The 10642-nt window shown below is 45.9% G+C and overlaps 1 protein-coding gene and 1 pseudogene across 1 annotated transcript; one reads left to right on the top strand and one right to left on the bottom strand.

Annotated features, from left to right (window-relative positions):
- Positions 1-5427: 5427 nt before the first annotated feature.
- LOC111723933 lies at positions 5428-5888 on the top strand (annotated as a pseudogene).
- A 2990-nt stretch (positions 5889-8878) lies between these two features.
- TMEM174 (transmembrane protein 174) lies at positions 8879-9840 on the bottom strand. The gene is made up of 2 exons (XM_003786004.1): positions 9174-9840; positions 8879-8984 (listed from the first exon to the last, which is right to left on the bottom strand). Exons 1-2 carry the CDS (start codon positions 9797-9799, stop codon positions 8879-8881), a joined length of 732 nt encoding a protein of 243 aa, XP_003786052.1. The 5' UTR covers positions 9800-9840.
- Positions 9841-10642: the final 802 nt, after the last annotated feature.

Here is a 10642-nt window from a genome sequence, read left to right as displayed (position 1 = left end):
CTAGCCTGAGCCAGAGCAGACTTCATCTCCAAAAATAGCCAGGTGTTGTGGCCAGCGCCTGTAGTCCCAGCTACTCAGGAGGTTGAGGCAAGAGGATCACTTGAGTCCAAGAGTTTAAGGTTGTTGTGAACTATGATGTCACAGCACTCTACCCAGAAACAAACAAAAAACAAACAAACAAAACAACAAACAACAACAAAACAACAAAACAAACAAACAACAACAACAACAACAAAAACCCTACAGTTGGAGCATTGTGAATGGAGATATAAATGAAACAAGTTTGACCAGGAATTGCTAGCCATGTTGGATGATGGCTCATATGAGTACATAGGCATACCTCAGAGATACTGTGAGTTCAGTCCCAGACCACCACAATAAAGCAAATATCACACCAGAGCAAGTGTACATAAAGTTATGTTTACACTATAGTTTAGTCTAGTTAGTACACAACACTGTGTCTAGAAAAACAATGTACATAGCTTCATTTAAAAATAGTTTATTGCTAAAAAATGCTAACAATCATCTGAGCCTACAATGAATCATATCTTTTTGCTGGGGGCAGGTCTTGCCTCAATGGACTGCTAAAGGTCGGGGTGGCTGTGGCAATTTCTGAAAATAAGACAACAGTGAGGTTTACCACATGGATTGACTTTTCTTTTTAGGTAAGAGTGCTCGGTAGCATGTGATGCTATTCGATAGCATTTTACCCACAGTAGAACTTCTTTCAAAACTGGAGTCAATCCTCTCAAATCCTGCCACTGCTTTGCCAACTAAGCTTATGAAATATTCTAGATTCTTTGCTGTCACTCCAACAGTGTTCACAGCATCTTCACCAGGAGTTGATTCCATCTCAAGGAACCACCTTCAGCCAACAAGAAAAAAATGCTCAACATCACTACTCATCTGAGAAAGGTAGATTAAAACCACAATGAGATACCAGCTTACTCCAATCAGAGCAGCCATCATTAAAAAGCCAAAAAACAATAGATGTTTGTGCAAATGTGGTGAACAGGGAACACTTACATACTGTTGATGGGAATGTTTAATACATTAGTGCAACTTCTCTGGAGATGGGTATGGAGATTCCTCCAAGAACTAAAAGTAAATCTACCATTCAATCCAGCAATTCCAGTACTGGGTATCTCTGCACAGGAAAAAAAATCATTACCTCAAAAAAATACCTTGACTCATATGTTTATTTCAGCACAATCACAAAGTCATGGAATCAACCTAAGTGCTCATCACCTGGTGAGTGCATACAGAAAATATGGAGCACTGGGTGGTGTCTGTGGCTCAAAGGAGTAGGGCACCGGCCCCATATGCTGGAGGTGGTGGGTTCAAACCCAGCCCTGGCCAAAAACTGCAAAAAAAAAAAGAAAAGAAAGAAAAAGAAAATACGGAGCACTACTCAGTGATAAGAAAGAGTGAAATGATGTCTTTTGCAGCAACTTGGATGCAACTGGGGGGCATTATCTGAAGTACAGTAACTTAGGAACAGAAAAACAAATGCCGCTTGTTCTCTTTTATCAGTAGGAGCTAAATTATGGCTCCACAGGACACATAAAGTGGTATAATGGACATTGGAGACTCAAAAGAAGGGAAGGTGACAGGGGGGTGAGGGTGAAAATTACCTAAGGGGACAATGTACACTACTTGGAAGATGACACATGAGAAGCCCAGCCTTTACCATGATACGATATGTACACGTGACAGAATTCAGTTGTGCCCCCTAAATCTATTAAAATTTATAAGAGGGGAAAAAAGGAAACTATTTTTGCTTATCATAAGAAGTGATTCTTCATCCGTTCAAGTTTTGTCATGAGACTGTAGTAATTCAGTCACATCTTTAGGCTCCAGTGTTAGTCTTGAATCCAAGTCATGAACCACCTCCAAGTCATCAAGGAGGGTTGGAATCAACTTTTTCCAAATGGCTATTATTGTTAATGTCTTGACCTCATTCTGTGAATCACAAGCGGGATTTTTGTTTATTCTGTTTTCAGATGAAATCTCACTCTGTCACAGTGAGCATGATAATAGCTCACTTCAACTTCAAACTCCTGGGCTCATGCTTTTTCCCTGCCTCAGCCTCTCGAGTAGCTGGGACTATAGGTACTTACCACCACACCTGGCTAAATTTTTGTAGAGACAGGTTCTCACTCTTGCTCAGGCTGGTCTTGAACTTCTGACCTCAAGCAATCCTCCTGGCTTGGCCTCCCAAAGTGCTAAGATTATATACCCAGTCAGCCCACAGATGTGCTTAATGGCATCTAAAACAGTGAATCCTTTCCAGAAAGTTTTCAATTTACTTTCCCCAGATCCACCAAAAGAATCACTATTTATGGCAACTATATCCTTACAAAATATATTTCTTAAATAATAAGACTCAAAAGTTGAAATTACTCCTTGATCCCTGGCTGCAGAATGGATATTGTATTAGCAGGCATGAAAATATCAGTCTCCTTACACATGTCTTTCAGAGCTCTTGGGTGACCAGATACATGGTCAGTAAGCAGTAATATTTTGAAAGAAATCTTTTTTCTAAGCAGTAGTTTTCAACAGTGGGCTCAACATATTCAGTAAGCAATACTATAAACAGATTTATTTTCATCAGACATTATTGCTCCATTTACAGAGCACAGGCAGAGTAGATTAGATTTAGCATAATTCTTAAGGTCCTGGATCAGCAAAGTAGCAATAGCTTCGACTTAAAGTCATCAGCTGCATTAGCCTCTAAAAAGAGAGTCAGCCCGTCCTTTGACTCTTTGAAGCCAGGCGTTGACTTCTCTCTAGCTGTGAAATTCCTGCAGCGCATGGTCTTCCAATAGAAAGCTATTTTGTCTCCCTTGCAAATCTGTTGCCGAGTGTGGCCCCTTCCCCAGTGATCTCAGCTAGATCTTGTGGGTAACTTGCTGCAGCTTCTCCCTCAGCACTTGCTGCTTCCTGCTGCACTGTTAGGTTTCAGAGAGGGCGTCTTTCCTGAAGCCTCGTGAACCACCCTCCGCTAGCTTCCAACTTTTCTTCTGCAGCTTCCTCACCTCTCTCAGCTTTCACAGACTGGAAGAGAGGAAGGGCTTCATTCTGGATTAGGCTTTGGTTTAAGGGAAGGTGGTGGCTGGTTTGATCCTCTATCCAGACCACTCTGACTGTCCCCATACCAGCAATACGGCCAGTTTGTTTTCTTACCATTCACATGTTCACCGGAACAGCAGTTTTATTTTCCTTTAAGAATTCTTTGGGCGGTGCCTGTGGCTCAAGGAGTAGGGCACCGGTCCCATACGTTGGAGGTGGTGGGTTCCGACCCAGCCCCAGCCAAAAACTGCAAAAAAAAAAAAAAAAAAAGAACTCTTCTTTTGCATTCACAACTTAGCTAGCCCTTTGGTGCAAGAGCTCTCCCCCTCTCTCAGCTTTCCACATGCCTTCCTCACTAAGCTTAATCATTTCTAGCTTTTGATTTAAAGTGAAAGATGTGCGACTCTTTCTTTCACTGGAACACGTAGAGGCCACCACAGGGCTGTTAAGTAGTCTAATTTCAATATTCTTGTGTCTCAGGAAATAGGAAGGTGCAGGAGAGATGGGTGCAGGGCCAGCTGGTGGAGCCATCAGAACACACACACCATTTATTAACTAAGTGCACTGTGTTATAGAGGCACAGTTCATGGGGCCCCAAAACAATTACAATGGCAACAGCAAAGATCACTGATCATAAGTCACCATAGCAGAAATAATAATGATGAAAATGTTTGAAATATTGCAAAATTTACCAACATGTGACGCAGAGACACGAAGTGAGCACGTGCTGTTGGGACAGTGGCACTGACGGACTTGTTTGATGCAGGTTTGCCACAAACATTCCCTTTGTAAAAGTGCAATATCTGGGAAGCCCAGCAAAGCGGAGCATCTAGGGTGAGGTATCCTTGTACTCTGTTCTCTACTCTCTTATATTTGTTTGAACTTTTTCATAATGTAGAAATAACAGTTAACAAGCCAAAATGGCCACTGATTATCTTTGAAATGTTTTTTCACGTATTCATATCCCATTTGTCATTCAACAGAAACAGCACTGGTTATAAAAAGGGCTCTAACTGAGGCACTTTGGTGAATGCCATGTAAACTGCAGCCTCTCCAGAGAGTGTACAGATTGTGGCAGGCAGGGACTGCTCTGAGACCCAGACCAAGTCGCTGGCCTCTTTGATGTGTGGGGGAGGACCTCTTTTCTAGGTAAGAAGGGACTTACCTGCCAGGAGCAGCCATCCACCTACTTCCCTGCAACCCTACTCCCGGATCCAACTGTAACAAGGCCACACAGTGCTGACGCTGAAAACAGACACCCAAGGTCAGCTCTTCACAAACAAGAGGCTTTATTTTTATATTGTACTGAAAAAAGAAAGAAAACGTGAGAAGAGCACTTCAAGGGCTGATTTGGTAGCACAGAGCCATGTGGTAAGCCTGAAACTTAGACTACACCTGGCCCCCTGGCAAAGGAGGAGGGGAGTAGCTCTGGGAAGCCCCACCTCTGAAAGGCACTTTCTGGGGCCCGTGAGATACAGAGCCTCCTTGCACAAGAGATCCTCCCCTCTGATCACTTACAGGGAAGAAAGAAAAGTCCTCAGAGCTTCCTGAAAGCTGTTCCCCTTGGCATCTGGGCCCCATTTCTCAAACCTGGATAATCCTTTTTCTTCTGCTCCATCAAAATCATTAGCTGTTATCAGTCTCTTCAGCCAAAAGGCCCAGCCCCAGTTGGCTCCAGGAGATGTTCCCAGATAATATGTTATTAACAAACCTGTTTTCTTTAACTCACAAGGCCTATTAGCTTTATTTTGAAATCTGTCAATTTCCTGAGCATGCCCACCCATATACCCCACTGAGGGCTGAGGACAGAGAAGAGGGTGGCGATGGCTAACAGGGTTCTGGTCACTTAGCTCTTCCCCAGCAAGGTTCATATTGTATCTACAGGCTCGGTGCCTGTGGCTCAAGCAACTAAGGCACCAGCCACATACACCTACCTGAGCTGGCGGGTTCGAATCCAGCCTGGGCCTACCAAACAACAATGATGGCTGCAACCAAAAAAAAAAAAAAAAATAGCCAGGGGTTGTGGCAGGCGCCTGTAGTCCCAGATACTTGGGAGGCTGAGGCAGGAGAATCGCTTGAGCCCAGGAGTTAGAGGTTGCTGTGAGCTGTGATGCCATGGCACTCTACCCAGGGGGATAGCTTGAGGCTCTGTCTCAAATATATATATATTATCTACATAGGTCTTCTGGGTCTCGCCCTAACCAGTGAGTGGTCAGAATCTGATCACAGCTGCCCCTTGTTAAAAATACTTCCATTGCTTCCTAATTGCTCTTCAGGCAAAGCTCACAATATTTGGCAAGGATAACAAGCTTGGCCGCCCACCACCTGCCGTCCCACCTGGCTTTTGCATGCGCTATGTCTGGTTCCTCCAGCGTCACTGCAATGAAGAAAGTGGTTCAGCAGCTCAGGCTGGAAGCTGGCTCAACCGCGTGAAAGTTTCCCAGGCAGCCGCAGACCTGAAACAGTTCTGTCTGCAGAACGCGCAACACGATCCTCTCCTGACTGGAGTATCTTCAAGTACAAATCCCTTCAGACCCCAGAAAGTCTGGTCTTTTTTGTAGTACAGTGGATCTTCCAAAGGTTTTTCAAACCACTTCTCAAAAACCTGAGAATGTCCCAGGAGCTAAATTTTTGAAGCCTGTACAAAAGCTTATCCCTGTTAACACATGTGCCATGCCATAACACATACGCTTCTAAACTTCTGCTTTTGTCAGTTCTTAACATCTACCTCTCTGAATTTTCATGAATTTCTGTTTCACAAGGGTGATCATTTTATATACACTGGCAGTTGGAGACAATAAAATACTTGGTATAAAAAAAAAAAAAAAGAATGACAAGCTTGACAAGGCCCCATAGGTTCTGGCTTCAAGTAGCTGCCCAGAGCCAGGGCTTCTTCCTCCACTAATAATCTACAGGGAGAGGAGCCAGGAGATCAAGTCACTGTCCCCAGATCACAGTCTTTCATTCCTCACCCCTGAAAGGAGACTGAGTAGGAGAATGACAAAAGGTGAGTATCTGAGCCTGGGCGGTGGCTCACACCTGCAGTCCTAGACTCCGAGGGGAGGAGGATCACTTGAAGTCAGGAGCTCAAGACCAGCCTGAGCAACATAGGGAGCCCCGGGTCGGGTTGTGGCGGCAGGCACGGGAGTTGAGCTCCTCAGCAGGCGGAGGCAGGAGGATGGCTTGAGCCTAGGAGTTGGAGGTTGCAGGGAGTTATGATAGGCCAGTGCTCTCATGACAACAAAGTGAGACCCTGTCTCAGAAAAAGAAAAAAAAAAAAGACAAGTATCTAGATCAGCAGTTCTCAACCTGTGGGTCGTGACCCACAGAAACTGTATTAAAGGCTCACGGCATTAGGAAGGTTGAGAACCACTGATCTAGATGAAACTGTTGGAATGTGTCTTTGATGGTCAGAGAGACTGGGCCAAGGAGCCACTCTGTGACCTTCCTATCGCATTGGCCCCTGCAACTTCCCACAAAGAAATAAAGAGAGTATGGGGGTTGTCTCAAAGCCAGAAAGCTGGTGGGTAGAACTTCCTGGGTACTAGAAGACAGCTGTGTCTGCGGGCAACAGCAGCAGGGAAATACAATTCACTCAGCCTGCAAGATGCCTCCTGATACCGCCTCCCACGGGGGGCTTTGCTGGGCCCCCTCCCTCCAGAGCTGCTCTCTCCTCTTTGTCCAGTAGCCTGCCACTGCCCTTTAGCTCCCAGCACAGTCTTCACAGGTCCACACGTACCAGTGTGCTGGCCGTCATCCCTGTGAACAGTAGTCCCTGGGGTGATGGCCCTGGCTTCACTTCCCTAGTCAAGCTGTGTGACCTTTGAGGAGTCCAGATCCCTATTAGGGCTCCAGGATCCCTCAGGGGTAACAGAGATTAACTAATAGACAATTAATGAAGATATGAATCAGCATCTGTTTCTCCCTCCGGACTGGAAGCTCTGCACGGGCAGAGCCGTATCTGCTCCTTCATCACTTGGGTTTTCAGGTATATTCCCACTCAAAGGCCCCGGCCCTGACACAGTAGATGTTTGATAAATAGATGTTGAATGAGTGAACAAATTCCCATTTTCTGACCTCCCAGCTGCTGTGGGTCCCAATTGCACCTTGAGCTCCTGAAGCACTGACCCTACAGCACTATCTCTGGACGCATACAAGGCCTCTCTGTAGTGTTTTTTCTCCAACTTAGAACAGGGATGTTCCTGGAACAAAACAAACTGGCTCTCCAACCCTCCCCACTTCCACATGTACAGCCCTTCCTGAGGTCTCTTTGTTTTGGGGGCTACATTTGATGTTCATTTTAGCCCAAATCCATGGATGTAAAATCATGAGTGGGTGAGGGCGAGGAGGAAAGTGTGTGAAGGACCCAAAGTTTCATTTGCCAGTAGGCATCAGCTAGGGACCCAGGGTCTCAGGGACAATTTGAAAATAAAGCAGCTCATTTCTATAAACTAAATCATATTACCCATCACCTGCTAGCATCAAACATGAAAAACGAATATAATAAAGTTTGGTCCCTAAGACATAATATAAATCACAATAAGTTTATTTTCCTTATATCCTTGGAAAACTACCTACTTCTGATAAAAAAAAAATGAGTAAAAATCACTCCATATACAAACATGGTACCAAAACTTCAAAGAACCGCTGAATCCTGAGTCTTCTTTTGGGAGGCATCATCCTTGGCATGAGTGGCCTTCCCTTTGTAGCCTAAACAAAATTTTATTTTAAAACTGGATAATTTTGAACTGTCTCTTTGAAAGTCTGTGAGTCTGTTCCAGTTGTTTATTATACAGTCCTCATTCAGGAAAACTAAAGACATCAAAGCCTTTGTTTATAAATAAGGTGAGCTTGTCTTAACCATAAAGATTATTTTCCCAATTCATGATTCTCTAGGTGTTGACCTGGCTGCTCTATTCTAACTAAGCAGACCCGCGGTGCTCAGGGCAGTGCCTGTGTTCTGCGGGCCCAGTTAATTCCTTCCCCGCACCAAGAGCCCACCATGCATGTCACACTTCAAGCTTCAGCCTTGCAGAAGAGAACAGCAGCCACCAAGTCACGGTGACTCAGTGATAACTTAAGGGTTTATGCATATCAGTATCCCATTACTATTTATTTTCTATGATGTAGCCAGTTATCCAATCCTACTCTAACAGAAGACATTCTCTATTTTATTTCATTTCATTGTATTTATTTATTTGTAGCCTTAAAGATACCCGGAGTCCCAAAGATAGACCAAATGGCAACCAGGGTGTTTGGGAGGGATGAATCTACTGCAGAGCCAAGGACAGCCACTGAGAAACCTGCAGTGGACTGGCTTTCTCTTTCTGCTTCCTTTTTACCCCGCTCTCACCACTGCACAGACTCCCGAAGTCTCAGAAGTCGTGATTTTTTCCCTTAGTTGCTGGAGTTAGATTTTTTAAAATATTTTTTTGGTAGAAACAGGGTCTCTCAATGTTGTCCAGTCTGGTCTCCCATTGCTGGCCTCTAGAGAGCTGCCACTGCAGCCTCTTCAGAGTGCTGGGATTACAGGCAGGAGCCTGGAGTTAGTATTGAGACCACAGTCCCTTTCTGCAGAGAAGGTGGTGGGTTGAGGATAAACAGGTATAATTCTGGTTCCTGGACCTTTCGGCAGATTTCCCCTTACCTGAGGGAATTTGAAACTGTCCCAGAGGAGAAATTCCCCAGCTCAGCCTGATTTTTACTGGAGACACTTCCCTTTCCCTCCACCCCAGCCCCAGGCTGCCTAACTGGGGAAGGTCACAGTGTAGAGCCCTGGGTTGTCGGTAACAGTGACTTAAAGTCTCTAGTCAGGGTGCGAGTAGATTTCCTCATAGGGGGGAGGGGCAAAGCAGGCACAGGCCTCGTTTTCCAGCTGTGTCTCTTCCAGCCCATCAGCATCAGGGCTGGGCCTGAAACGTGAGCAGAAAACACGGATATGTTACTGGCCCAGAGTGCCACCCCCAGAACCAAGGCCCCTTCCCAGCAACTGGCCCAGCAAAGATTCACACTCCCCCACCGCCTTGCTCACAGACCACACATAGCTGCAGACCCTGATGGCGAGAAGGGGGCTCCACCCCGCCCCACCACACACAGCATACCTGTCACTCCCACCTTCCACAAAGGAAGGGTGGTCCTCGTCATCCACAAACGCCGCGTTAGTTGGAGGGTAGATGGTGTAGTACTGGGGGGGACTTGGCATGGTAGCCATTGCCCCTCCGGAGGCTATGAGACCGCAGGGGTTCACCCCCGGCTGCAGGTAGGGGGTGTTCATCCCCATCAGCTCCTGAGACCCGTAGGGAGGAGGGATGTACTGCACCACGGTGGCCCCGTGGAAGGTGATGGGCTGGTTGATGCCCGTGAAAACAAACGACTGTCCTCCTGGTGTCTGGTCAGAGTCCAGGACCCTCTCCTCACTGTCTCTGCACATCTGACAAGACAGCATTTTGAACTTGCACACGGCTATCAGGATGAACGTCACCCCGACTGACAGCAGGATGGGCCCAAGGAGCTGGGTCCATTCAAAGTGGGAGACCCCTTGGTATTTGATCCAGCCCATGACGGTGAACGTGATCCCCACCAGTCCCAGAAAGATGCCTGAGAAGAGCAAGGTGGCCCCTGCCTTGTCGTCGTCGGACACCTGGATGTCAGCGGCGCTGGGTGTGTAAGGAGTGACAGAAAACATATTGATGGGGAGGTCGTCCAAGCGGCTGCTGACCTGCTCCATTGTTCTGCACCCGAGTGCCAGCTTCTTAGAGGGGAAGGGATTGTGAGGGCAAGGGATCACAGGTCTGGATTAGTTATAGAAGAATTTGGGGCTTCTGTGGTTAACAGAGTGTGGCAGGCACAGGGCTGAACTTTGTGTAGAAGAATAAAGGTCTGAGAAACGAAGCCTGAAGTTTTCTCATGGATTGTCAACAAGTGGAGGTCTCCGTTGTGCAAGCCAATGACAAGCTGTCTCTCTAAGTCACAGCCATTCATTCGCTCATTCAAAAATCGCTTACCGAGCCCCTCTTATTCTAGGAAAGGCTTTTCTATAGTCATTCAAGGCCCTGCTTTAAAGCCCTACAAAACCAGCTTTGCAGAAGTGATAGAGATGCCTCCAGGGCCTCCAGAGGTAAGGAGGCCCCTTGATGTACCCACAATGTGTTAGGAAGCCTAATCTAATTTTCCTGCTGGATCGGCTCATTAAAAGTAGGTGTTGGGGCGGTGCGTGTGGCTCAAAGGAGTAGGGCACCGGCCCCATATGCAGGAGTGCAAGAGGTGGCAAGTTCAAACCCAGCCATGGCCAAAAACTGCAAAAAAAAAAAAAAAAAAATCAAAAGTAGGTGTTTATCACAGCTCAATTTACAATCGCCAAGGTGTGGAAACAACCCAAGTGCCCATCAACCCATGAATGGACTAATAAACTGGGTATCTGTATCCATAGAATACAATTCAGCCATAAAAAGATGGAGACTTTACATCTTTTCTATTAACCTGATAGAGTTGGAGAATATTCTCTTTAGTAAAGTATCACAAGAATGGAAAAGCAAGTATCCAAACGTGTTCAATACTAACATGAAGCCAG

This window comes from Otolemur garnettii, unplaced genomic scaffold (assembly GCF_000181295.1).
Source record: "Otolemur garnettii isolate 467f Iridium unplaced genomic scaffold, OtoGar3 scaffold00017, whole genome shotgun sequence".
NCBI lineage: Eukaryota > Metazoa > Chordata > Mammalia > Primates > Galagidae > Otolemur > Otolemur garnettii.
This window is presented reverse-complemented; position numbering and strand designations above follow the sequence as displayed.